Here is a 27,949-nt window from a genome sequence, read left to right as displayed (position 1 = left end):
TTGATGCAGGTAAACAAACACAGCTGAGAGTCTGAGTCGTTTATTTTGGTTTGAAGATGTTCAGTAAAAATCTGTAAATGTGAATCAGGCTAGAAAAGAAAAGAAAATCACTCATAGACCTGGATTACAGGGATTATATTACATGGATTATATGAGATTACACAGTGAAGCATCAAATAGCAAGGTCCACATTAAATCTGATCCAGGATCCAGTGAAACCACAACGATCACTGAGAAGGTTCTGGATCAAGTCTACACCAGCACAGTGTCAGAGTCCAGACAGAGATCATCATCATCATCATCATCAGTCTGAACACAGGAAGCAGCTGTTTTTATAACATCAAACACAAACAGGACCAGGATCCATCCTTAATTTGTGGGAACCAGGATACGACCTGGAGAAAGAATAAAAGACGAGGACAGAATCACCAACACACTCTGAAATACATCCTGGATGCTGGTTTCATTCTGGTTCTAAACTGGTTTCAGGTATGAACTGGTCTGTGAGTGAGAGTCGTGCTCTGACCTCGGGCCTTCCTCTTGTAGTAGATGAATCCAGCCAGAGATAAGATCAGACCCAGGATCAGTCCTGATGCTCCAATGGCGAACTTGTTCCTCTCTGACTCAGGCATGGACGGGTCTGAGGACACACAGGTGAACAGTCATGCAGGTGTACAGACAGACAGGTGTGTAGATACAGACAGGTATTTACCCCAGTCAGTGATCAGAGGTTCCTTCAGGCTGGCGTGCTCCACCTTACAGGAGATCTTCTCCCCAGACCTTCAACACAAACATCAGTGACTCTCAGAGAATTAAGTCAGTAAATGCATCCTGAGCAGTGCTGTGATGGTACTGTAGTGGACTTTAGTGTCCACATTTATCACACAATGTGCTCGGGTCCAAACAGCAAAGGAGTTTGCTGGGTTATATCAGGGCCCTGTTGTGATGCCTTTGGGGTCAAAAGACAGTAATTAGAGCATGACGTGATTAGGTTACATAAGCAAGGTGATAAATAAGTTCATAGTTAACAAACATGATAGGTAAGTTCATGCTAAAAACGGTTAAAATGTTTTGGGTTTGAAATCTGATCAGAGGGAGACCTCCTTATCATAAGTGATCTTTGTGTATTATACGTGCAGCAATGGGAGCGAGTGAGCGCTCTGACCATGAACCTATCTTTGATGCATTTTTTCTCCGGTAGTGTTGTGAACAAGTGTTGAGTGCTTCAGCAGAATTAAGAGTAAACAAGCTCATGTAAATGTGCCCTACATGCTTGTGCCTTGGGAAACGGTCGTCTTTGTGAGTATTACTAGGTTCAGAAAGAATTTGGAAATGTGTTACATGGACTCAGATGTGATGCCAAAGTAATGCACGTGTCTAAGCTAGGCTAATCATTAAGTCTGTCATTAAGATGTGTGCATTAGCTAGCAATTTATTTTTCATATTTCAGTTCAAAACAAGGAAATGTTTTGAGAGTGAAAAGGGTTAAAAAAGGTGTCAGTAAAGCAAGAAAAGCAAGCCTTGTGTGGCGATCTCTTCTATTTTGTTCACTGGCTGTCTAGCTTCACATTATTATGTTGTGAGGACAGCACACCTGTACTATGAAGCAAGTTCATGCTCTTTCCTTTATCTAGATTCATGCACACTAAAACGGGTGATCAGGATGAACTGGGACTCAGAGCTGATTATCAACTAATTTAACCTGCATGTTCACATAAAAGAGGCGGGTCTAACTGCATTTAACCAATCTAAAAGATCATACGACTCTTCTTCCACAGAAAATGATCCCTATGAGTGTCACTTATTCCAGAGATGTTATCAGATTGTGATTAAAATTCTATAAAGAGCATAAAATCCAATAAACTGAGAGATGAAGCAGCAGAAACTGGTTATCTGATCATTTATGGCACAGAGCAGGAAAATAAAGATTTGAATTACAGTGAGGTATTTTGTGTCTGCGCGGGCTCAGTGCTGCTGTTTGTTTCTAAGGTGACAGCTGCACATTAAAACTGTGAAACTTTAAACATGAAAACATTAAAGCTTCCTGTCCTTGAGCTTGATGAAACAGACATAACCATCAGCTCAGAGGGTAATGAATGTGATTGGTTGAACAGGTATTATAGGTGCGTGTTCTGTGTCTGCAGCAGTGGGAAAGAGGCTTGTCAGCTGATTAGAATCTGCTCTGGAGCAGGTTAGGTTTACAGCATCAGTTACCATGGCCATTTACCCCAGTAAGAAGTCAGCCACTTTTGTGGGAAAACATACAGACTTGTAAGAAAACGTCACAATAAAGACGTTTTTAATCGGCTTAGTCCAAAAACATCTGGAAAGTCTCCAGTTGTCTTAATTTATCTAATTAATGTCTGCAGCAAACCAATAGGATGTCAGTTATAACCCTTAGGATTATTAAAGCTTCTGAATCTGACTAGTCAAAATTGTAGTGAAGGAGTCTGACGACTTGGATGATGGTGAAATATTTTTCCCACTGGAAATGCTGCGTCCAGATGAACACAATCAACTTTCTAGTTGATTGTGTTCATCGCTATTTATTAAAAAGTTTGAGCATATCTGTGTGTGAACCTGTGTGGATCAGAGAAAATCCAAAACTCGCTCATGTATGCTGTACATTCATTCCAAAATATGTTGTAACCTTCAAATGTTTACAATATTGTTTTTGTCTATAATTGAATTCTTTTTGCGTCCTACAACAGCTATTCTGTGGATAGATTTGGACTCACTTGGGTGTGTACTCCAGGTGGGAGTGGATCTGGTAGTAATATTTTAAATAAACTAAAAACAGAACTTGTTTTAAAACATGTCTAGCTCTATTAATATTAGGGGGACCAGGCTTACAGTTGCTCGTATTTGAAGAAGAGCTAAAAGAAAACAAAGACAACAGTACCAGAGAAAATGAAGGTAAAAACGAGGAACTAGTCAGCCTCACTAATTTGATTCTTCCCCTTCATTATCCGTTTTCTCAGTCTGAAAAACTCTGGGTCAGGATGGTTTTTTCACTGAAACATATATCACTTATAGTTATATGATGGACATGATCTGGAGACTCGCAGCTTCCATGTCAGGGTTTCCACATTCAAACTGGATGAAAGGTTTAGAAGTTTCAGCTCTTTAACATCAGCCACCCTCTTTTTAAAGTAATTGGTCAGTTGACTCAGAGGCTATTTGATGGGCAGGTGTGGACAGTTCCTTTGTTATGTCATTATCAATAAAGCAGACAAAAGGCCTGCAGTTGATCTGAGGTTTGGTGCTTGCATTTGGAAGATTTTGCTGTGAGCAGACAACATGTGGTCAAAGCTGCCCTCCATGCGGGTGAAACAAGCCATGCTTAAGCTGTGAAAACAGAAAAAACCATCAGAGAAATGTCTACAATATGAGGAGTGGCCAAATCTAAAGTTTGGTCCATCCTGAGAAAGAAAGAAAGCACTGGTGAACTCAGCAATAGACCTGGACGTCCACAGAAGACAACAGCGGTGGATGAACCAAGTGAACAACACTTTCCAGCAGGAAGGTGTGTCGCACAGATCTGGAAAAACATGCTTTGGACAAATAAAACCAAGATCAACCTCTCCCAGAATGATGGAAGAATAAAGTATGGAGGAACAGCTCATGATCCAAAAACACAGCGGAGGCAGTGTGATGGTTTGGGCGTACCAGAACAAACCGGCTTCTCTGTGTACCTGCCTGTACCACTCTTCAGGACGCCTACCCCTTAAAAAAGAAACAAGCACAGCAATGTGTCACTTCCTGTTTGGGAACTGGATTTGAATGCAACTATGTCAGGAACAAGTGAAGAAATTAGCAAAAAAACATAAAATGAACATCTTGCTGCATTGCAATGATATTGGAGACTGCAAAGCTGAGCATCACATTATCAGCTGGATAATGTGATGCCCCTTATTATTTTCAGCCATTTTCCACTGTGGAGGACAAAAGACCCAGAAAGACTTTTTATTCATTTGAAAGCCTGATGCTTAGCCTCGTCCACCCCAGCTGTAAAACTCAGAAACCAGTCTTACTTGTTATCATCTATCGTCCACGCAGGTCCTTCGAGTGAGGTCACGCCAACTCTGGAAATTCACCCCACGGGAGATTTCCCCACTGGAGCACTCTCGTGATGACATCCTGTGTTCAGCCTTTGACCAAATGATGGAAACTGATGGTCATGTGGTGCACCCTGAAGTCGTGCAAAGCTACCTGTGCTTCGTATTGTTGAAAGGCTTTGCCAAGTGAGTCGAGACACTCGCATGGAGGAGACACACACCAGTGTACAGTGTTGTTGGTGCCCAAAAGCCGCCAGGAAATGATTTTCCAGGTAACTCATTATACAGCAATGAATAAGGGCCCCATTTTATTGGCCCGGCATCCCTTCCAACAGCACCTTTGCACCTGTTACCATTAATGGAGGTCTTGTTTGAGCGCATTGGCATGGACCTCATCGGGCCATTTCACCTGAGTGCATCGCTTTGTATTAGTGGATTATGCAACGTGATACCCAGAAGCAGTGCTGCTGCCCACCATCTCTGCAGAGAGTTTAGTGTAGGCGCCATTTCAGGTCATCTACCGAGTCAGCATCCCGAAAGAGATACTGACTGACCAGGGCACATCCTTCATGTCTCGCACACTAAAGGAACTGTACACAGCAAAATCTCCAGTGTTAAATTAACACTAGAGAGTGTCTATATGGGTCCACACCTCTGAGTGTTAAATACAACACTGTTGAGTGTTAAATTAACACTTTTGACAGTGTTATATGTTTAAAAGTAACCTAGTCAGTTTTGAAGATTAACAAAGACTAACACTGAGCAGTGCTGATTTTCTAACACTGGAAAATAACTCAAAATGTTAGAAATATTCCAGTGTTAATTTAACACTGGAGATTTTGCTGTGTACAAATTACTGGGTGTTAAATCTGTTCAGACCAGCGTCTGCCACCCTCAGACTGATGAGCTGGGGAGCGGCTGAATAAGACTTTAAACTCCATGATTCGTAAGTTCCCTCCATTGGAGTTTCACACGCAGTGGGACAGGGGAGGGGCCACGCAGATTTATCACCTCAGCCTGCTGAAAGCATGGAGATGGATAGATGATAGATGAAGTGTAAATGGAGCAAACTTTAACCTCTTTCCATGACAGAGTTTTTCTTGTATCCAGATCCTGCAGCAGCTTCATATCCTCTTCTGTTTGATCCGGTTACAGACTGTGCAGGTTCAGAGGTGTCACAGTCTGTAACACTGAACTCTTTATGTTGTTTGAATGTCCTTCCAACAGGAGTTCAGTTCAATTTTATTTATATAGCGTCAAATCACAACAGCAGTGGCCTCAGTGTCCAGACCTGCTGACTGTGAACTTCTACACTGATGCAGTTTCCAAAAGTCCTCCAAAGCTGAAGCTGCTGAAACAGAAGCACTGAAACCATTGCAGTCAGACTGTTTATTAACCGTCCACGTGACTCGAGGACAAAATACTGACACTTTATTTGACTTGCAGCAGGAGAAATATGTCTGGGCTCAGAGTTTTATCCTCTGTATGATTAAAGTCTGAGGTTTATGACACGTGTGTTGGATTTTGGGTTGATTAAGTTTTCACTTTTCACTGATTTTTGAGGACTCAGAGGTGAACAGCTGTTAAGCCTGTGGAGGAGTTTTTATGTGATGAGCTCTGATCATGTTTCAGAGAACAGCGAGCTTCATGAAGCTCAGACATTTACATGTCTGTGTTGGAGAACTGAGTCACATGACGTAAAGAGCAGCAGCGTCTCTGAGGTTTACCATCGGTCACCTGAACTCTCAGAAAGTCCCCGCTCTCTCTGTGCTTTCACTTCCTGTTCAGCCAATAGGAAAAGAGCAGCTGCTGCTGTGTCAGCTGTTACCACAGGCAGAAGTCTTTTATGTGAACGGCAGCAGAGACGCTCAGAGTCAGACGCCCTGCTAGATCCACACTCAGTCAGAGTTTAAGGCTGGAATGTTTTTAAACCAGTTTAACCAGTCTGACTGTCTGACTGGAGTCTGCAGGTTCAAGTCACATTAATAATAAACACCGATCCACACACACAGTCTAAAAGTTAAATAAATATTTAGAGCTGATCATTGCAGCAGGACAGCCAATCAGAAACAGCCAAGTCATCAGTTACTAGGTAAAGCTGGACAGCAGAGGAAGTGCTCTGGGGCCCGTTCTTCGTATGTCGCTTACTACATCCAAGATCAAATGACACATCCAAGATCAAATCATCGCGCTAACTCTGAGCTCGCTAATCCGGTTCTCCGAACACACCTGCTGTTGACGATTAGTACAGCTGGATGAAGTAATGTGAGATCACTGGGTGGCTTAACAGGGGCTACGCATCGATAGTAGAAACATTGATCGGCAACCCTTTGATTGGTCGGCGAAAATGTCGAAGGAGAGCGCTCGGTATTTTTCGGCAGCAGAGCAAGAACTCCTGAGTGCGGGATTTCAGGAGTTTCAGAGTTTAATTAAAACGCAAGGGAACACTGCAAAGGCTGCAAAAGCAAGGAGAGAGGGCTGGCAGAAAGTTGCTGACAAATTAAACTCGTAAGTAATTTCATATCACACTATATTATCCAATATTATATTACATTATACTATATTGTTATATTATATCCTCTTTCACATTAGAGCCACAACAGGACCCACTAGAACATGGGAACAAGTAAAAGTGAAATATAAGAATATTCTACAGAATGGTAATATTTATCACTTATATTGCTTTTAGTGTCTTGCAAAGAGACCCTGGAATAATCTGTTAGTTTGTTCATAACAGCAACCAAGAAAAGGGCAGAGCAAACAAAGACAGGTGGTGGTCCTGCACCCCCTCGTCAACAAGTTGGTTAAGTAAATAATATCCTCACGGGAATATCGATATCTCTCAATGAGCACACTGTTGCGCTGAGCTAAAGGATCCTGTCTGTCCCGCAATATACGCTGGATTCTGAAAACTCTCCTTATCAATCTTGCACCTTCCGCAATGGGTGGCTCGCGTATACGGACAGGACATGGCTGCGACAGGCTTCCCAAATCCACCTTCGCTTTTATAGCCGTGGTCTCTCATCTTGATTACACGAAGTAATTTACTATTACTACTCTGAAATATGAATTACATCTGTAATAATCACATACATGTAATAGAATGTTAATAGTACATTTCCCTTTTTTAGGAAATGACCTGTATGTATCTGTGTGACATCAATAACAGGATCAAGTGCTGCATTGTCTTTAGTTACATTGATGTTATTTATTTATGGTGACACAGTGGTGGAATATCGCTGTTGCTTTCGTATAAATGAAGCGGACATACCTGCGTGGCCGCGATCTAATCCTGTTTACATAAAGTAAACCTGCTCCCGAGCAGGTTTACGCTTACGGATCTGTTGCTATGGCAGCAAGTCCCGGATGAGCTTCGGAGAACCGAACGATCCAAGATCACGCGAAATCGTCAACAATCTAATCCAGCTAACTTACTTAGCGAGGTACGAAGAACGGGCCCCAGATCCTTCAGTACAGCAATACTACAAACAGACAGTAAGTCCTGCATTAGAAACAAATCTACTTCGGCGGCCCTCGTCAAGCAATCACGGTGCACAGACTGTGAGATCATTTCAAACTCCTGCTCTGAATATGTGGAATGTCTGACTCTGAGGTTAAGGCCTTTTTATTTGCCCAGAGAACTGCAGTGCATCATTGTGAGTGTCGTGCACATCCCCCCCTCCGCTAAGGAGGAGGCTGCACTGAAGGAGCTGCACGACATGACCAACGAGCACGAAAATAAACACCCAAGCGCTGCTGTAATTGTTCTGGGAGACTTTAATCGTTGTAATCTCCAGAAAAACGTGCCTAAACTGCATCACTTTGTAACCTTCCTCACAGGGGGAATAAAATACAGGATCAGTGTTCACAAATAAAATTTTAATCATTAGAGAAAAAATTACCAATAATCATCCCACAGATGTAATATTATCTACAGCTACTCTTAGTACCATTGATGTTAAGTTAGACTCTTTTTCTCCAATTGATCTTTCTGAGTTAACTTCAATAATTACTTCCTCCAAACCATCAACGTGTCTTTTAGACCCCATTCCTACAAAACTGCTCAAAGAAGTCCTGCCATTAATTAATTCTTCGATCTTAAATATGATCAACCTATCTCTAATGATCGGCTATGTACCACAGGCCTTCAAGCTGGCTGTAGTTAAACCTTTACTCAAAAAGCATCTCTAGACCCAGCAGTCTTAGCTAATTATAGGCCAATGTCCAACCTTCCTTTCATATCAAAAATCCTTGAAAGAGTAGTTGTCAAACAGCTAACAGATCATCTGCAGAGGAATGGTTTATTTGAAGAGTTTCAGTCAGGTTTCAGAGCTCATCACAGCACAGAAACCGCTTTAGTGAAGGTTACAAATGATCTTCTTATGGCCTCTGACAGTGGACTCATCTCTGTGCTTGTCCTGCTAGACCTCAGTGCAGCGTTCGATACTGTCGACCATAATATCCTATTCGAGCGATTAGAACATGCTGTAGGTATTACAGGTACTGCGCTGCAGTGGTTTGTATCATATCTATCTAATAGACTCCAGTTTGTGCATGTAAATGGAGAGTCCTCTTCACACACTGAGGTTAATTATGGAGTTCCACAGGGTTCAGTGCTAGGACCAATTCTGTTTACATTATACATGCTTCCCTTAGGCAGTATCATTAGAAGACATAGCATACATTTACACTGCTATGCAGATGACACCCAGCTCTATCTGTCCATGAAGCCAGATAACACACACCAATTAGTTAAACTGCAGGAATGTCTTAAAGACATAAAGACCTGGATGGCCACTAACTTTCTGCTTCTTAATTCAGATCAAACTGAGGTTATTGTACTCGGCCCTGAAAATCTTAGAAATATGGTCTCTAAGCAGATTCTTACTCTGGATGGCATTACCTTGCCCTCCAGTAACGCTGTGAGGAACCTTGGAGTCATTTTTGACCAGGACATGTCCTTCAACGCACATATTAAACAAAGGCTTTCTTCCATTTGTGCAACATCTCTAAAGTTAGAAATATCCTGTCTCAGAGTGACGCTGAAAAACTAGTTCATGCATTTATTACTTCCAGGCTGGACTACTGTAATTCATTATTATCAGGAAGTCCAAAAAACTCACTGAAAAGCCTTCAGCTGATCCAAAATGCTGCAGCAAGAGTCCCGACAGGCACTAGAAAGAGAGAGCAGATTTCTCCTGTTTTGGCTTCCTGTTAAATCCAGAATTCAAAATCCTGCTCCTCACATACAAGGTCTTAAATAATCAGGCCCCATCTTATCTTAATGACCTTGTAGTACCATATCACCCTATTAGAGCACTTCGCTCTCGCTCTGCAGGCCTACTTGTTGTTCCTAGAGTATTTAAAAGTAGAATGGGAGGCAGAGCCTTCAGTTTTCAGGCCCCTCTTCTGTGGAACCAGCTTCCAGTTTGGATTCAGGAGACAGACACTATCTCTACTTTTAAGATCAGGCTTCAAACTTTCCTTTTTGCTAAAGCATATAGTTAGGGCTGGACCAGGTGACCCTGAATCCTCCCTTAGTTATGCTGCAATAGACGTAGGCTGCTGGGGGATTCCCATGATGCATTGAGTTTTTCCTTTCCTTTCCTTTGGAAGAAAGCTAATCTCCAGGTATCCTTTGATACTTTGCGTTCTAGCCACCTGGAGTTTCAAATTGCTGCTAAACGTGCTAAAGCGGCCTTTTTCTCTGATATTATTGTGACCAATTACTATTTAAAATCTTTAATTCAGTGGTTAATCCCTGCCCTGATATGCCGATGGTCCCATCCTCAGCTCTCTGTTAACAATTTCTAAAAGACTTTACTGATAAAATCCTATCTCTCAAATCCCCATTCCCCCTAGTGGTGAGCCCTGCTCTCACTGGAGAATGGGAATCGCATCTGTAACCGGAAGGTCGCCGGTTCGATCCCTGGGCTCTCTGTCCTGGTCGTTGTGTCCTTGGGCAAGACACTTCACCTACCACCTACTGGTGTTGGCCAGAGGGGCAGATGGCGCGATATGGCAGCCTCGCCTCTGTCAGTCTGCCCCAGGGCAGCTGTGGCTACAACTGTAGCTGCCTCCACCAGTGTGTGAATGTGAGAGTGAATGAATAGTGGTATTGGGTGCCTAGAAAAGCGCTATATAAATCCAATCCATTATTATTATTATTATTATTATTATTATATATATAGTATATACATTGGGTGAATGTGCAGTAGTAGCAGTACACTGTACACTGTACACTTAAGCAAATTGTCAAGCAACTGAAAATTATTAGTTCTGCATATGAACCTCTTCCGTCTCGCATCATGGAGGATGGCATTGATGTAATTGGGCCCAGTATTCTGTTTTTAATGAACTTATCATTGTCTTCTGGCTACGTTCCCTCTGTTTTTAAACATGCTATAGTGCAACCTCTTCTTAAAAAAGGTGTCTTGATCATTGTGATTTAGTTAATTATAGGCCGATATCCAGATGTTGTAGAGACCCACCTTTTAGCACATCCCAGCACACCCACTCACTTCACCAGATGCACCTTGTTTAGTTCTCTCACCTTTGATTGGGTGTGGTGCTTGTCCTTGATTGCACTCACCTGTCACACATTATATGTCACACAGTACATAAGGACTGCATTCACTTTTGGCTCACTCTTTCCTCACTTCCACACGGGGCGGCAGCTGAGGTGAGGTTCTGTTTGGGTTTTTATTTTATGTATTGTTTAAGGTAATGAGTAACTTAAATCTCTGTTTTCTTTCAGCATTGGCAGTCCATGTGTGTCTTTGTTTCCTTCCTTCTTTTGCCTTATTGATTTAAGAATAAAAGGCGAACCCTGTGAATAATTCTGAGGATACTTCTGAATTAGATGGCTGCTTATTCTTATTCTAACCGGATGAGCCCATGATGCTGATTGCTTAAGCCCTGAACCTTCCTTCCTTCAAAACATGGTCCTCCGAGCCGGAGCGGTATTAGCGTCATGGATTCAAAGCAGCCATTGACTGAAGGTTTGAGAAGATCCAGTCGTGATAGTCGACCTCCATACCTGCAGCAGTATGATGTTCAGTATCCTGGAGCTAGAAGAGCTACATGTGAGACAGAGAGCCAAACCGAATGCCAGCATAGTGACAAAGACACACATGGGCCGCTGGATCCTACACAGCAAATCCAGCATGTCCAAATTAACACTGTCGGATTTGATTTCAACACTATTAAAGTGTCTATATGGGTCCACACCAGAGAGTGTTAATTTAACTCTTTTTGGAGAGTTGGTACGTTAACTCTGATTTAGTGTTAAACACCAAATCTGTCTGGAGTTGATAATTTAACACTTGGTGTTAAGAGTTTATATATTAACTCTCAAAGAGTATTTTAGTTTAACTACGTAAGAGTTATCTTCTAATTCATTCTAAAAAGATTGAATTTTACTGTTCTGAACTTCTAGAAATTTCTTTTGGAAATAAACATTTACTAAAAAGGCGCAATGGTTTTTGAAAAACATTTATTCTGAACTGTGCAGCACAATTTCAAAACATTTTCTGAAAGATGTAACAGTGTACATGTTCTCACTTTCATTAGAATTTTGTTTATCAAAAGGTCTGACATAGGTGAGCTGGTAAATGCAAATGACAGCATTCTCAACACTTAATTAATGGCACAAATAATCCAGTAAACAATTGCAGCACAGTAAAAAAAAAGGAATCCTCTTTGAGCCATTACTTGTGTAAAGTATTTTCCCAAAAGACAAGGACACAGGCAACAGGTAATACTGAACTAAATGTAAAACCTCAACCTTTTTCATTTTTACCTAAACCGTGTGCACAAAACTCTGGAGGGATCTATGCTAACGTAGAATCCAGTCAGGACGTCAGCTACTGCTGTTTGCTCATTTTTTTTTTTTTTATGGGCGATCGTTTTCAGGCTTCAAGTAGCACCATTATACCAACATTTCACATTCTACACATTGTTTTAGGTGTTATTGACCAAAGGTTTGACTGAAAATTCACATGCAAGCTTTTTTCAAGGCTGTGGTATTTGCCCGCAGACAATACCTTTCAGCTAGCTAAAACAGAATGTTATGCTATCAGCGAGCAACATGGCTAATGCCTTTCACACAGCTTTGTCTCAACTCCAAAGAGCCACAGAAGTAAAAGCTCATAATAACAATTGAAACAATCTTTGAAAAAATGACTTACCAAGCATGGCAAACAACTCAAATATGTAGAGCAAAATGTTCTGAAACGGCTTCACTTCAGCTTCGATTGGAGCCGTGCTGGGGGCGGAGTCTGTGAATTTACTCTGTTGGTGTCATAGCCCCTCTAGGAGTTCAGAGTTAAGAGGTCAAGAGTTAATGTTTCCATTGTAACACCCCCAGATTTGACATAGAAACACTCATTTTTAACACTCGATTTTAACTACTATCATTTTACTCCTCAGAGTTACATTAAAAGAATGTGACTCTGCTTAGAGTAAAATTAACTCTACTTTTGCAAGAAGACTATTAACACCAAAACGTTTAACACTTTTGAATTTGCTGTGTATCGGAGAGTCAGAAAGACAACCAGAAACATCCCCTGCTCCTTTACCCACCAACCAAGATGAGGTCATGAGGGAACTCCTGACAACAATGAGGGAGATTAGGCAATTTATGATTCAATCATCTCCTTCCCATTCTCGTAGCTCCAGATCTTCCATTCGCACAGTCTCATCTGATGGAATCAAATCTTCTGTATGCAGTTTACGAGCCAGTCCTCAAACACAACAACATGAGCAGCTCCCAGTGATTGATACAGTAACCTGTCAATCACCCTTCCAGCCCCCGCAGATTAGCCGTCAGTCTGGCTTAGTTACAGCTGCCAGCCCTCCTTTACCTAATTCAACAATACTAGATGCTGCAATCCCTTCAACTGGTTTGCCTAGACCAGTCCTTGCTACAGAAGATGAGACTCCCTTTGATTTCCTGGCCTTATCACGGCAGGATCCCCACCAGATCTCATGTGTTCAACCTGCTGTTCCTTTAGCTGAAGACCCTGTTAAACTTCTCATTCGCATATCTGACCACAAATATTGCCCTCCTCTAGAGCAGCAACCAGCTACATCCAATGCCTCATATGAACAGAAACCTTTGATACCTGGTACTGCTAGCTCGGGTCACTCCTCTAGCACGAGAACACATGTATATAAGCTTGAAGGTCCTTCGTTTCCAGACCTTAGTAGAGAAGATGAAATGCAATACAGGATGTTACGGATGGCCCTTACAAACCTTCTTGATCCTCATGAGACAGAGCACTTCAAATATCATGTCCTTCTTGATCACCTCAAAGTAGACCAAGCTAAACGATTAGCTCTTGCCTTTTCCTACGCTTCTGACCCATACACTCTAGCCATCAAAGCCCTTGATGAGCGTTATGGGCAACCAAGACAGCTGGCATTGAAAGAGCTAAAGAATATACTGGAACTGCCTCCTATCAGAGCAGGTGATGGTCAGAGCCTTGATAATTTTGCTCTTCTAGTAAAGGCTTTAGTTGGGTTGCTTAGCACTATGGGAGAACCAGGACGTGCAGAACTAGATTGTGGCTCCCATGTCGATCGCTTGTTAAGGAAGTTGCCTGCAGAGCATTTCAGTCGCTTCAAACGGCATGTTTACAGGGAACAGGGAGAAATGAGGTATACCTTACCTTTGTTCTCATCCTGGTTGCAAATGGAATGCAAGTGTCAACCAAGGAAGGCCAGTCCTGTTTCATCCTTCAACGAGCCACGACCTGCCCGTAAGTACACCTCTCCACTTACAACAATATTACATGGGGCAAATACATCTGATGATCCAGTACATGCAGCACAGCCGATTATAACAACTAAGGCTACATGTGCATATTGCTGCTCACCTGAACATCACATTAGTAAGTGTCCCGAGTTTATTCAGAAGACAAAGGATGAGAAAATAAACTGGATAAAAGCAAACAAACGGTGTTGGCGTTGTGCTAGGACTCATCAGGCTGCAAAGTGTGACCTGAGGAAAGCATGTGCCACCTGTATGGGACTACATCTACAGATCCTATGTGATGTAAATAAGAGATCTAAAACTGAAACTAATCCTGTAGTGAGGACACTATACTTTGATAGACCTAGTGATTGTCCTAGTGTCCTTTTAAAGGTTGTGAAAGTGCTCCTGCAAAACGGCAAAAGAGCCCTTGAAACATATGCAGTACTTGACGATGGCTCCCAGCGTACCATTCTTCTAACATCAGCTGCACAGCATCTCAACCTCACTGGGGAAGCAGAGAGATTATCACTTAGAACGGTCCGTCAAGAAGTTGAAACTATTCAAGGTTCATCCGTAAGTTTCAAAATCTCACCCATCGCACACCCAGAGAAAACCTATACAATTAATAATGCCTTCACTGCAAGTCACCTAGCACTTTCAGACCACACCTACCCTGTATCATCTCTCCAGCGGAGATACAAGCATCTTCAAGGTATCCCATTACCCATCATTAATCAAGCAGCGCCACTCCTGCTCATAGGCTCAGATCATACTCACCTCATCACGCCTACTGCTCCATTGAGACAGGGACCATATGGGTCTCCTGCAGGAGTTAAAACCCGATTAGGATGGACACTTCAAGGTCCGATCACAGATTTTCAGCCCCGGAGCAGTACAGAGCATGTGCAGTGTTTGTTTACATCTCTCAGTTCATCTGCAGATGTACTGCGTTATCATGTTGAGAAGTTATGGCAGCTAGACACTTTACCTAAATACAGTGAGAAATCTGTGATCAGATCAAAGCAAGATCAACTGGCACTGGAACTCCTTGAACAAGCCACGAAAAGGGTTGAGATTAACGGTGTTAATCGCTACGCCACTCCTCTTCTTCGGATGGCAAACTTTCCTCCTTTGAATGTCCCTCCAACTGTAGTCATGTCTAGACTCCGCAACACTGAGGCTCGGTTAGCTAAAGATCCTGACAAAGCCATGTCTTACAAGGATCAGATTTTGAAATTGGAGCAAGCAGGCTATATAGTCAAACTTAGCCCAGAGGAGATGCACAATAGCAAAGAAACCTGGTATATCCCTCATCATATGACAAGTCACAACAATAAAGATCGCATAGTCTTTGACTGCTCTTTCACATTTCAAGGTCAGTGTCTCAATAAGTACCTATTGCCAGGACCAATCCTAGGCCCAACACTTCTTGGTGTTTTGTTGCGTTTTAGGCAACATTCAGTAGCAATAAGTGGCGACATCAAAGGCATGTTTCACCAAGTCCGTCTTCTGCCTCCTGATAAACCACTCCTCCGATTCCTGTGGCGTGACATGAACAAAGCAGCTCCCCCTTCAGTGTATGAGTGGCAGGTACTCCCCTTTGGTACGACCTGCAGCCCTTGTTGTGCAATCTATGCACTGCAGAAACATGTGAAGGAATATCAACCTGACAAAGATGTGCAGTCTTCAGTAATGCAGTGTTTCTATGTTGATAACTGCCTGCAGAGTTTTCCAACAGTAGAGCTAGCTCGAACACTCCTAGACAAATTAAGAAACCATCTATCAGAAGGAGGCTTCGACCTTCGCCAGTGGGCCAGCAATAATCCTGTTGTGATTAGCCATCTACCATCTGAGGTAAGAACGGCAAATAACAGCAGTGATTATTACGGCTGTTTACATTCCCCCACAATCCGACACTGACCGAGCACTCAGGGAACTGTACAGCGCGATCAGCAGCGAGGAAACCGCACACCCAGAGGCAGCGTTTATCACAGCCGGAGACTTTAATAAGGGAAACCTGAAGAAAGTCTCACCCAAATTCCACCAACACATCCACTTTAACACTCGTGGAGATCGGCTACTCGACCACTGTTACACCTCTTTCCGGGATGCGTACAAAGCCCTCCCCCGCGCCCCATTCGGCCAATCAGATCACCGCTCCATCCTGCTCCTGCCCGCCTACAGGCAGAAGCTGAAACAGGAAGCTCCAACCCGGAGGGCAGTGCACTGTTGGACGGACCAATCGGAGTCTGCGCTGCGGGACTGTTTTGATCACGCGGACTGGGAAATGTTTCACGTGGCTGCTAGGGACATTGATGAGTACACAGACTCAGTCTGCGGATTTATCAGGAAATGCGTGGAAGATGTCGTCCCATCCAGAACAGTTAAATCCTTCCCAAATCAAAAACCCTGGATTAACGGAGATGTTCGCGCGGCACGGAGCACCGCCTTTGCCTCCGCGAACACATCGGACTACAAACACGCACATTACCAACTCCGGAAGACGATCAAAGCAGCCAAACGTGAGTACAGGGACAGGGTGGAGCAACAGTTTGACAACCCTCGGAGTATGTGGCAGGGACTAAACACGATCACAGACTTTAGAGGGAAAACCAGCACACCGCAGACCACGGCCTCTCTGTGTGAGGATCTAAACGTATTCTACGCTAGATTCGACACAGCGAACACCATGAGACCGGACAGTGTGCGCACCGCGGATGACGTCAGCGCGCACACTGTGTCTGAGGAGGATGTGTGGAAGTGCTTCAGGAAGGTGAACGCACGCAAAGCTACAGGTCCGGACGGGATTCCCGGCCGCGTCCTCAAGTCATGCGCGGCTCAGCTGGCTGGAGTGTTCACGCACATCTTCAACCTTTCCCTCTCTCTGTCTGTAGTCCCAGCCTGCTTCAAAATGGCCACCATCGTCCCTGTACCCAAATCCTCCACCATCTCCTCATTGAACGACTGGCGACCTGTAGCCCTGACCCCCATCGTAAGCAAATGCTTCGAGAAGCTGGTCAGGGACTTCATCCGCTCTGCACTACCCGACTCACTGGACCCTCTACAGTTCGCATACCGCCACAACAGGTCCACTGATGCCATAGCCCTGACACTACACACTGCCCTGTCACACCTGGAGAAGAGAGACACGTATGTGAGGATGCTGTTTGTAGATTACAGCTCAGCATTCAATACCATCGTTCCCTCGAAGCTGGACAGGAAACTGCAGGATCTAGGACTGAGCGGCTCCCTCTGCAGCTGGATCCTTAGCTTCCTGTCTGACAGACGCCAAGTGGTCAGACAGGGCAGCATCACCTCATCCCCCATCACACTGAACACTGGTGCTCCACAGGGGTGTGTACATAGCCCTCTCCTGTACTCACTCTACACTTACGACTGCAAAGCTCTCCAGCGAGTAGTGCGGTGCTCTGAACAGATAATTGGAGGTGAGCTTCCCTCCCTCCAAGACATCTACAGGAAGCGGTGCCTGAGGAAAGCGGGGAGGATCATCAAGGACTCCAGTCACCCCAGCCATAAACTGTTCAGACTGCTTCCATCAGGAAGGAGGTTCTGCAGCATCCGGTCCCGTACCAGCAGACTGAGAGACAGCTTCTTCCACCAGGCCATCAGACTGCTGAACACTTCATAGACACCTCAGCTTCACTACTGGAACTTCAACATTATGCACTCCATACTGTACAGTAATGCCGCTGTTTTGCACATGTCTCACTCTGTATATTTTATTTTATTTATTTTAAATATTCTACTTATTGTTTACTCTATTTAATTTGTAAAATATGTGTACACACACACACACACACACACACGTAGAAAAATATTTAGTATACACATCCAGAAATGCATATACTATTATATATTGTACATATATTTATTAGTTTCAGATGTAGCCATTCTTGTATTTTGCTTGTTTACATTCTTGTATTTTGCACAACTCTGTTGCTTGTGAAGCTCGCACACAAGAATTTCACTCACATGTGCTGTACCCGTGTACCTGCACATGTGATGTGACAATAAAAGTGATTTGATTTGATTTGATTTGATTTTAATGAACTTTGCCTGACTGAAAACAAGCCATCTGGCCCACATGAACGCACATTAGGATTATTGTGGAATTGTGAGACTGATTTGTTTGCCTATAAATACAGAACTCTAGCCTCACACCCCACCACAATGCGTCGTATCTATGCAGTACTTGCTCGTCTGTATGACCCATTAGGCTACTTACTCCCATTCACAACACGCGCCAAAACCTTGGTACAAGAACTATGGAGAAAAGAGAGAGATTGGGACGACCCCTCCCTTCCACACGACCTCTTAGAGGCATGGAAGTCCTGGGAAGAAGAACTTTGTTATCTCCCACAAATTGCCATCCCACGTTGCTATACTTCTAAGGAAATGGATGTTTCTACCACAGTTCGAGACATTCATATCTTCTGTGATGCTTCAGAGCGAGCATATGGTGCTGTCGCCTACTTGAGATCAGATGATCTTGAAGGCCATGTAGAACTGAGTTTCTTGTTAGCTCGCTCACGTGTTGCTCCTAAACGGAATTTAACAATACCCAGACTGGAGCTATGCGCAGCCCTACTAGGCGCACGCCTCTGTGAGCTCATACAAACAGAACTCACCTTACCAATCAGGACCACCACCCTTTGGTCTGACTCGACAACTGTACTTCACTGGCTTCAGTCAGATTCCTGCCGTTTCAAGGTATTCGTAGGAGCCAGAGTCTCAGAAATTCAAAACCTCACCAACAGTCAAGACTGGAGATACATCAGTTCAGCCACAAATCCTGCTGATGATGTTACGAGAGGTAAATCCCTGAAAGAGTTCCTTAGCTCAAACAGGTGGACCGAGGGTCCCTCGTTTCTGCATGCACCTTCGAATAACTGGCCCACAGTTACAGATCTCCATCCGGATGATGATCAGACTGAGTTAAAGAAAGCCTACTTCTTTGGTATTGTCAGTATACCCTCCCATACATACACACCCAGCTTCAGAACCTATCAAGAGCTATTGGATTTCACGGGTCGTTCACTCTCCAACCAAAAGGGTAACATTCCTTCTGCAGCTGAGTATCAAACAGCAGAACAAGAAATCCTTCGTCAGGCACAACTGGACAGTTTCGGTGAAGATTTGGCCCGTTTGCAGTCAGACAAACCCCTCTCATCCAACAGCCGTCTATTGTGTTTGTCACCAGTGCTGTGCAAGAATTCTGGACTTATCCATGTAGGAGGCCGATTACGGCAAAGCCCAGACTTGGAATTGAATGTCATTCACCCAATGGTACTTGATCCTGCACATCCAGTGACCAAACTGATCATACAAAAATTATGATGACAAACTGCATCATGCTGGTTCAGAAAGACTTTTTGCTGAACTACGTCGGAAATTCTGGATTCTCAGAGGAAGGGAAGCAGTACGCAGGCATCAGTATAGCTGCGTCGCATGTCAGAAATGGAGAGCACAGCCCATCATTCCAAAAATGTCAGACTTGCCTGCTGCTCGTCTTAGGTTATTCAAACCACCTTTCTACTCCACAGGAATAGACTGCTTTGGACCATACAAGGTCAAGACTGGCCGCAGATCGGAGAAAAGGTGGGGAATAATATTCAAATGTCTCACCACTCGGTGCATACATCTTGACCTCCTAAACAGCATGGATACCGACTCATTCCTCATGGCCCTCCAACGATTCATTTCTCGTTCGAGGAACACCCCTGGAAATCATATGTGATCAAGGAACTAACTTCAAAGGAGGAGATAAGGAACTACAGGCAGCCTTTAACAACCTTGCTCCGACTCTGCAGCCGGTCCTAATGACTAAAAGAATCCATTTCAAATTCAATCCCCCGCATGCACCCCATTTCGGTGGAGCCTGGGAGAGGGAGATACGTTCTGTGAAGGATGCTCTGGAGAGGACCATTGGGGCCCAAATGGTCACTGAAGAGGTCTTAAGAACAGTCCTAATTGAGGTTGAAGGCATTCTTAACTCAAAACCCCTAGGCTATGTATCCTCAGACATTGCGGACATTGACCCCGTAACCCCAAACCTTCTCCTTATGGGCCGACATGATTCATCACTCCCCCTGGTATCCTATTCTGATTCTGACCTCCTAGGTCGACGACGATGGCGACATACACAAATACAGTGGGGCAAAAAAGTATTTAGTCAGCCACCAATTGTGCAAGTTCCCCCACTTAAAATGATGACAGAGGTCAGTAATTTGCACCAGAGGTACACTTCAACTGTGAGAGACAGAATGTGAAAAAAAAATCCATGAATTCACATGGTAGGATTTGTAAAGAATTTATTCGTAAATCAGGGTGGAAAATAAGTATTTGGTCACCTCAAACAAGGAAAATCTCTGGCTCTCACAGACCTGTAACGTCTTCTGTAAGAAGCTTTTCTGTCCCCCACTCGTTACCTGTATGAATGGCACCTGTTTGAACTCATCATCTGTATAAAAGACACCTGTCCACAGCCTCAAACAGTCAGACTCCAAACTCCGCCATGGCCAAGACCAAAGAGCTTTCGAAGGACACCAGGAAAAGTATTGTAGACCTGCACCAGACTGGGAAGAGTGAATCTACAATAGGCAAGCAGCTTGGTGTGAAAAAATCAACTGTGGGAGCAATCATCAGAAAATGGAAGACATACAAGACCACTGATAATCTCCCTCGATCTGGGGCTCCACGCAGACTCCAACAAAGGAGTGGCTCCGTAAGAAGCATTTGAAAGTCCTGGAGTGGCCTAGCCAGTCTCCAGACCTCAACCCCATAGAAAATCTGTGGCGGGAGTTGAAAGTCCGTGTTGCTCGGCGACAGCCCCAAAACATCTCTGCTCTCGAGAAGATCTGCATGGAGGAATGGGCCAAAATACCAGCTACTGTGTGTGCAAACCTGGTAAAGACCTATAGTAAACGTATGACCTCTGTTATTGCCAACAAAGGTTATGTTACAAAGTATTGAGTTGTATTTTTGTTATTGACCAAATACTTATTTTCCACCCTGATTTACCAATAAATTCTTTACAAATCCTACCATGTGGATTCATGGATTTTTTTTTCACATTCTGTCTCTCACAGTTGAAGTGCACCTCTGGTGCAAATTACTGACCTCTGTCATCAATCACTGACAGGATGTCAGTTATACCTGTCTGTGAAACCTTCTTAGTGAGTGCTATTGATGTGATTTGGCCTTTAATAAAATTAATCAACGATTAAGATTTTTAGATTTTTACATTAGTGTTAAAATCCTGTTTTCAAAGTATTGTAACGATCCTTGAGGTGATTTTATTGTGACGTGTTCACTGATGTGAGTTACCAGAGCTGGACAGTGAGGTGTTCTGGTGGACCCTGCCCTGTTACCCTGTTAATAAACCATGGTGAGACCAAAATGTCTGCTGCTTGAGAGTCTCCATGAACATTACAGTATCCAGTAAAGGGTTAAACACTAAAACTGTTATTAACACATCTGCAAACTTTGTGACATCATGTTGAATTTATAACACACTGTGACTAAAGATATGCAGAGGCAATTTCTACTTGATGAAATTATCTGACAGAACATGCCGTGTAGTTTATTTATGTCTCAGTCAGAAGCAGTTTTCAGTGCTGAGCTGTGTTCATGAAAACTCCGACATCAGAATACCAGCCTCTTTTTATCTTGATGTAACTGTGAGAGCATGTACTCTGCTCCTTGAAACAAATTGAAGGTTTCAACAGACACAACAAAAAATAAATATCAAGTATGAAAACCTTAAATTTATGGAATTCACATAGTAGTATTGAGTGCATTTAAATGGTAGCCTCCTAATGTCCCAGTTTAAAGAAGGCACCGTGAGGTTGCTTCTGTTTGTTCGCTCACATTTCCAAAGACCCAGCTCAGCCACCACAAAACAAACAGCTGGTATGAGTTACACACGAAATAACCTAAATGGCCAAACAGGAAGTCCACAGCTGGATATTAGATTCAACAGGCAACAGTGCTAACCACCACACCACCGAGCTGGCCTGTGACTTGGCGCTATATAGATAAAACTGAATTGAATATACACTCCATAATCACACACACTGTTAAACTAAACTGATCAAAAGTGCAAGGTTATTAGAGTAAGCTAAAACTAAACCAAAAACTAAAACCAGATATGAAAAACATTTTAATTAACTAAAAGTAAAAATAAGAAGTGTAAGTAACTGAAACAATGTTGTAAGTTTTTTAGTAAAAAAAACCCTTTTTCATAAATTGTTGATGAAGCCTGAATTTTTACTGAGACTCTGGATGTCAACAAGCCTGACAGTGACTGCTTTCAATGAGTTCTGTTTTGATTGGGATGCCTGTGCTAATCTTACCGCCGACACAATAATACTACAAACAAGCATTGAAGCTGATAAACACTCATATCAGTCCCCTCTAAACACTCTCCACACGAACACATCCGTAGGTTTGAAACAACATGAAACCTTCCTGCAGGACAGTGGGGCTCCCTCAGTGTTTAAACTGGTTTAAACTGGTTTCTCTGACATCAGTAAGATCTGCAGTGATGCAGGCAAACAAACACAGCTGAAAGTTTGTGTCATTTTATTTTGACATGAAAGTTAAAATCTGTAAATTAGAATCAGATGAGCAGAGAGAACAAAGTCACCCTGAGACCTGGATTACAGGGATTATATTACATGGATTGAAGAGCAGAGTGCAACAGTGAAGCATCAAACAGCAGAGTCTACATTAGACCTGATCCAGGATCATCCCAGTGAAACCACAACAATCAACAACAACACTGAGATCCTGGATCAGGTTCAGAGTTCAGACAGAGATCATCATCATCATCATCATCAGTCTGAACACAGGAAGCAGCTGCTTTTATAACATCAGACACAAACAGGACCAGGATCCAGTCTCAGTTACTGGGAACCAGGATACGACCTGAAAGAAGAAGAGAGGAGGACACAGTCACCAACACTCTGAAAACACATCATGGAAGCTGATTTTGATCAATACTAATGATCAGTAAAGTTTCATGTCTCAGGGCTTGGATCAGGACTGAGAGTCTTTTAAAAAAAAAAAACTACTAAAAAACTGGGTTTGACACATGAATGAAACTAACAGTGGTCTGAAAATAAACAAACTGGTCTACAACTGTGTGAAACTGGTTTAAACTGGTCTGAAACGGAATTTTAAAACATCGATATATATAAAGATACTGATGTAAACCAGATCCAAACCAGTTTTAGACTCATGTAGTGTGGTTTGAGATTTAGTCTGGTCTAAACTGGTATGAACTGATTTCATCCTGGTTCTAAACTGGTTTCAGGTATGAACTGGTCTGTGAGTGAGAGTCCTGCTCTGACCTCGGGCCTTCCTCTTGTAGTAGATGAATCCAGCCAGAGATAAGATCAGACCCAGGATCAGCCCTGAGGCTCCGATGGCGAGCTTGTTCCTCTCTGACTCAGGCATGGACGGGTCTGAGGACACACAGGTGAGTCACACAGGTGTACATTCAGGTGTGTACAGGTGTGTAGATACAGACAGGTATTCACCCCAGTCAGTTTTCAGAGGTTCCTTCAGGCTGGCGTGCTCCACCACACAGGAGATCTTCTCTCCAGACCTTCAACACAAACAAGCATTAGTGATTCTCTTACAGCTAAGAACTGGAACAGGAACTTATTTTAACCATCAAATCCACCTAAAAAATTATATAAAGGATTAAATTCAATTCAGTTTTATTTATATAGCGCCAATCACAACAATAGTTGCCTCAAGGTGTTTTATATTGTAAGGTAGACCCTACAATAATACATACAGAGAAAAACCCAACAATCATGTGACCCCCATGGACAGCACTTTGGAGACAGTGGGAAGGAAAAAGTCCATCCCGCTGAACTCTAATAGGGTGATATGGTACTACAAGGTCATTAAGATAAGATGGGGCCTGATTATTTAAGAGCTTGTATGTGAGGAGCAGGATTTTGAATTAAATTCTGGATTTAACAGGAAGCCAATGAAGGGAAGCCAAAACAGGAGAAATCTGCTCTCTTTCTAGTCCCTGTCAGGACTCTTGCTGCAGCATTTTGGATCAGCTGAAGGCTTTTCAGGGAGTTTTTTGGACTTCCTGATAATAATGAATTACAGTCGTCCAGCCTGGAAGTAATAAATGCATGAACTAGCTTTTCAGCGTCACTCTGAGACAGGATATTTCTAACTTTAGAGATGTTGCACAAATGGAAGAACGCAGTCTTACATATTTGTTTAATATGAGCGTTGAAGGACATGTCCTGGTCAAAAATGACTCCAAGGTTCCTCACAGCGTTACTGGAGGCCAAGGTAATGCCATCCAGAGTAAGAATCTGGTCAGGACTGATGCTCCACACTTGGCCCTGACCAGGGGCGGAGCGTGGGGGTGGCTTACTGGGCTTAAGCCCGGGTTGTTTTGTCAGAAGCCCGGGTCTTTTGGAGTGTAATTTTTTCATAGTTAGATGTCTGGCTGACAACTGTATAAAACAAAAAGTACACACAATATTCGAAGCACATAGTGCACACTGTGGGAATTTACGACTGTGCATGAATCCCCCCTGATATTGGTATGATCCGAGCTCAGGCACTAAGCGACTGAGCGAGGGGGCGGGGCAGCTGCTGCCCGTGAGTGCACTGTTGGAGAAAAGGAGCCAGCCATACTAAGGAGAGCTTAAGTTTGAGCAGGTACCAAAGCAAATCATTCGTACCGTACAAATAATGTAAATATGACGGTGCATCACGAAAGATTGATATCAAACTGATCACTTGACCCATGTTACGTTACTCGCTCTTCAAGTGAATCAACAAATGGTGAAATGAAAAGCCGAACAAATGCTATTTTTTTAGAGAGTCTTAGCTTACGTGTGTTTATTTCATATTTTCAGTTCTTACCCTCCCCGACTAAATCGGTTTCAGTTATGTACTGAAATATAAGAATGGACATTAGAGGCTTCTTTCAAAGAAAAACTCAGGTAAATGTTATTTTATATATTATGCTTTGTATGTTGTTCAGTATATTTCTATGCAAAACAAGAGGGATTTCAGTACACAGCAGGATATTCACATTTGTAACCAGATATTTACACTTTAGGGAGAAAACATAAAACATTTTTACTGTACAACATCAATTTAGAGTAAACTTTTGTTTTAGATAAATATTGAAATATATTTTGAATTAGTTAAATGTCAGAATAAAGAGAGACAGAGCGTTCTGTTTTTTATCACTTTCATCAAATTTAGGAGTACATGTACACTAAGTTTGTTAATTAATAAGAAACTCCAGACGATTCCATTCTGAGCTGAAGAAGCTTCTGATTGGTTCGTAGAGTCCATGTGAGTAAACTGGTGGCACAGCTGTGGATGCATATAAGGCAAAATACAGAGGCTGTTTCTGTGACATGTGAACATCAAGAGATGTCAACCAAAACACCAGGAAAAGAACTGTGGAGCTCCATAAGTGTGGCTCAGTTTGAATACAATTTGGTGCCATTTACAATTAAATACAGACAGTTTCTCTCTTTACTCTTAAAGTTAACAAATGTGTTTTTTATATTTATCTAAAAAAATAAACATTTAGTCTGATTTGATGTTACAATTAAAAAAGTGTTTTTATCTGAAGAGTTTGTAAATATCTGTATATTTGATGATTGTCAGCACAAAGAGGGAGAGAGAGGAGCAGAGAGAGAGAGAGAGAGAGAGGAACAGAGAGGAACAAGAGCAGGTGAGACTCACATGTTAGTCAAATGGTTGTTTACCAAGAGTATCAGCGTATCACAGGTCCTCATGTATCTCGTACCTAGTGTTTCTTTTTAGGTTTGTTATTTTTCTAATTCTGTATTTATTAAGTTCTGCAGCTTGTTTGTACAACAAGGCTGAATAATTATATAAACTTTTCTCAATCTAAATATTGTACTTTGGTAGAATTAAAAAATAAGTGTAGTGCAGGTCTATGATGATTTTTAGTGCTACTATCATCTAGTTCTGATTCTGGTTCTGTCTTGGTTAAGTCCTCAGTAGTCCTGATTTTGAACTGTTGTGGTCCTGTTTTAGTTCTGGATCAGTTCTGGGTCTGGTTGAATTGGGGTTTAGTCCTCGTGTCTTGATGCAGCCCTGACTTTGTTCTGCCTCGCTGCTTAATTAAAAAACTAGTTTAAGTTGTCCTGCACATGTGATATATATTTTTCTCTATATGAAGTCATTCTTTTTTGAACAAAACTCAAAACAGAGCCAATTAATCTTTCAGTCATTTCTACCCCCCCAAAACAAAAAAATCCCACATGCATACTACTCTTTGGGCTAAGCCCCGGGTGTTTCAAATGTCTGGCTCCGCCACTGGCCCTGACTCACCTGGGTGTGTACTCCAGGTGTGAGTGGGTCTGGTAGTACCAATCACCATCTGCCATCTCCTCAGTGGAAGTGACATCAGAGGTTATTTCCTTTCCGTCTCTCAGCCAGCTCACTTTGATCTCACTGGGAAAGAAGTCATAGACGCTGCAGACCAACATGGCAGGATGCTGACTGGAGAGAGGCGTCGTGGAGTGAAGCTTGACAGTGGGTTGAACTAGAAGACAGTATTATTTTCTTTTATTACTAATATAAAATTTTCAGTGATGCACATAAATTAATAAATATGCTGTGATACATAAATATGTGGATGTGATATCAATTCATTTCATGAACTCAGACATGCACAGACAGTAATCAGTGAGAGGAGGAGTGAGAAACAGCAGTTTAACTTTAACCCACAGAAGCATCAGCAAACTGTAAACTGCATCATTTTTGTTATGCTCAATCTCACAAATACAGCCTGCATGTTCTCATTCACAAAAATGCTTTTATTTAAATGTTTCAAAGGACTTCATATAAAATACAATATGAAATTAAACTGCTACTTTATTGTGGTGTTAGAGGTTTTTACAGGAAAATATGAATAGAAAACTTAAAAATATTAAAAAATAATAATAATAATGATAATTGACATTTAAAAGTGTCAGTATGATTTTTGTCTGGGGTTCTGAATACTGTCTGTCTCTGTTTCACCACCAGGGTGCAGCAGAGACTGCATTTCATTTTTTTAAAAGACAACTTATTATTGAATTTAATGAATAAAGACAAAGCACAGTGACAAATAAATTAAAGTGTTTAATGTGTAAATTCTGTTAATACAGTAGTTTTAAAGCAGCATCCTTCAAACTAACTGTGTGCAGTCAGTGAGTGATTCAGAGTGAGGTTAACATGAACACCTGATGATGTCACACAGACCAGCAGACTCACCTGATTTAGGCAGAAAGCCACTGTACCAGATACCAATGTTGTGTACGCAGTACGTCTCCTTCTGAGCTTTCATTTGGGCCACCACTGCTGGTTGATCGTTAAAGTACTTTGCCTGCTTCACTCCGTACTCAGTATATCCCACAAACTTCCCCACACTGCTGCTGAACCTGTAAATCTCCAACTTGTTGTAATATGCAGAGTAGATTAACTCGATGTCCTTCAGCTCAGTGGAGTTAAACTGACAGCGACTCACACTATAACTCAGGAATCCATCTGACAACAAACAGAATCACTTTCACTGTCAAAGTGTGGACTGATCTGACATCAGAGTATTGATCAGTATCTTCAGCCACATCATTGCTTAGGGTATTGATGAGTGATCAGTGTATGAATGAGTGTATTGATCATACCTGCTGTGCTGAGGCTGATGAAGAGGAGGCTGAGGCAGAGGAAGGATGAAGCCATGTTCCTGAGTTCTCCTGACAAACTGACTCAGTCTGACTGAGAGCTGCTCTAAAAACAGAGGACAGGTCACATGACCACAGCGTCATCTGTTACCAGGAAGAACTCTGTGACACCAGCTCACACTCTTCATCATCACAGAGTAACATTTAGTAGTCAGAGACTTTCCACTATTATTATTTCACATGTACAGCAGCTTTACTTTGATGAAAGATGTTAAAGTGTGAAATCATACAACATGTGGATGCAACTATAGATTACATAGTAATGAACTTAATATATTAATAAGCATCAGTCAAATATCTTGCAGGTTTAATTACAAAAACAAAAAAGCTGACATGAGGCTCGAGGCATCATTACA

At 42.4% G+C, this 27,949-nt stretch overlaps 1 protein-coding gene across 4 annotated transcripts; it reads right to left on the bottom strand.

The window, feature by feature from the left end:
• Positions 1-24: 24 nt before the first annotated feature.
• On the bottom strand, positions 25-27,658 carry LOC120733267 (H-2 class II histocompatibility antigen, E-S beta chain-like). Of its 4 annotated transcripts, none has more exons than XM_040031363.1 (6): positions 27,537-27,658; positions 27,127-27,399; positions 26,200-26,413; positions 23,379-23,446; positions 527-640; positions 25-395 (listed from the first exon to the last, which is right to left on the bottom strand). In XM_040031363.1, the coding sequence occupies exons 1-6, from the start codon at positions 27,589-27,591 to the stop codon at positions 370-372; spliced, it is 750 nt and encodes a 249-aa protein (XP_039887297.1). In that variant the 5' UTR covers positions 27,592-27,658; the 3' UTR covers positions 25-369. The 4 variants fall into 4 exon arrangements, with proteins under 4 accessions (XP_039887297.1, XP_039887295.1, XP_039887294.1 ...); XM_040031361.1 differs by lacking the exon at positions 23,379-23,446 and adding an exon at positions 713-780; XM_040031360.1 differs by lacking the exons at positions 25-395; positions 527-640 and adding exons at positions 22,403-22,764; positions 23,190-23,303.
• Positions 27,659-27,949: the final 291 nt, after the last annotated feature.

Source organism: Simochromis diagramma, unplaced genomic scaffold (assembly GCF_900408965.1).
Source record: "Simochromis diagramma unplaced genomic scaffold, fSimDia1.1 OVJJ01000315.1, whole genome shotgun sequence".
In the NCBI taxonomy this organism is placed as follows: domain Eukaryota; kingdom Metazoa; phylum Chordata; class Actinopteri; order Cichliformes; family Cichlidae; genus Simochromis; species Simochromis diagramma.
Note: the sequence above shows the minus strand (reverse complement) of the source record. Positions and strands in the feature narration are given on the sequence as shown.

Excerpts from the sequence above, each read along its gene's own strand:
- LOC120733267 (XM_040031359.1), bottom strand. The coding sequence starts at position 27,591 with ATGGCTTCATCCTTCCTCTGCCTCAGCCTCCTCTTCATCAGCCTCAGC. Across the intron at positions 27,400-27,536 it reads CATCAGCCTCAGCACAGCAG|ATGGATTCCTGAGTTATAGT; the intron begins GTATGATCAATA and ends GTTTGTTGTCAG. Across the intron at positions 23,304-23,378 it reads ACCTCTGAAAACTGACTGGG|ACCCGTCCATGCCTGAGTCA; the intron begins GTGAATACCTGT and ends GTGTGTCCTCAG.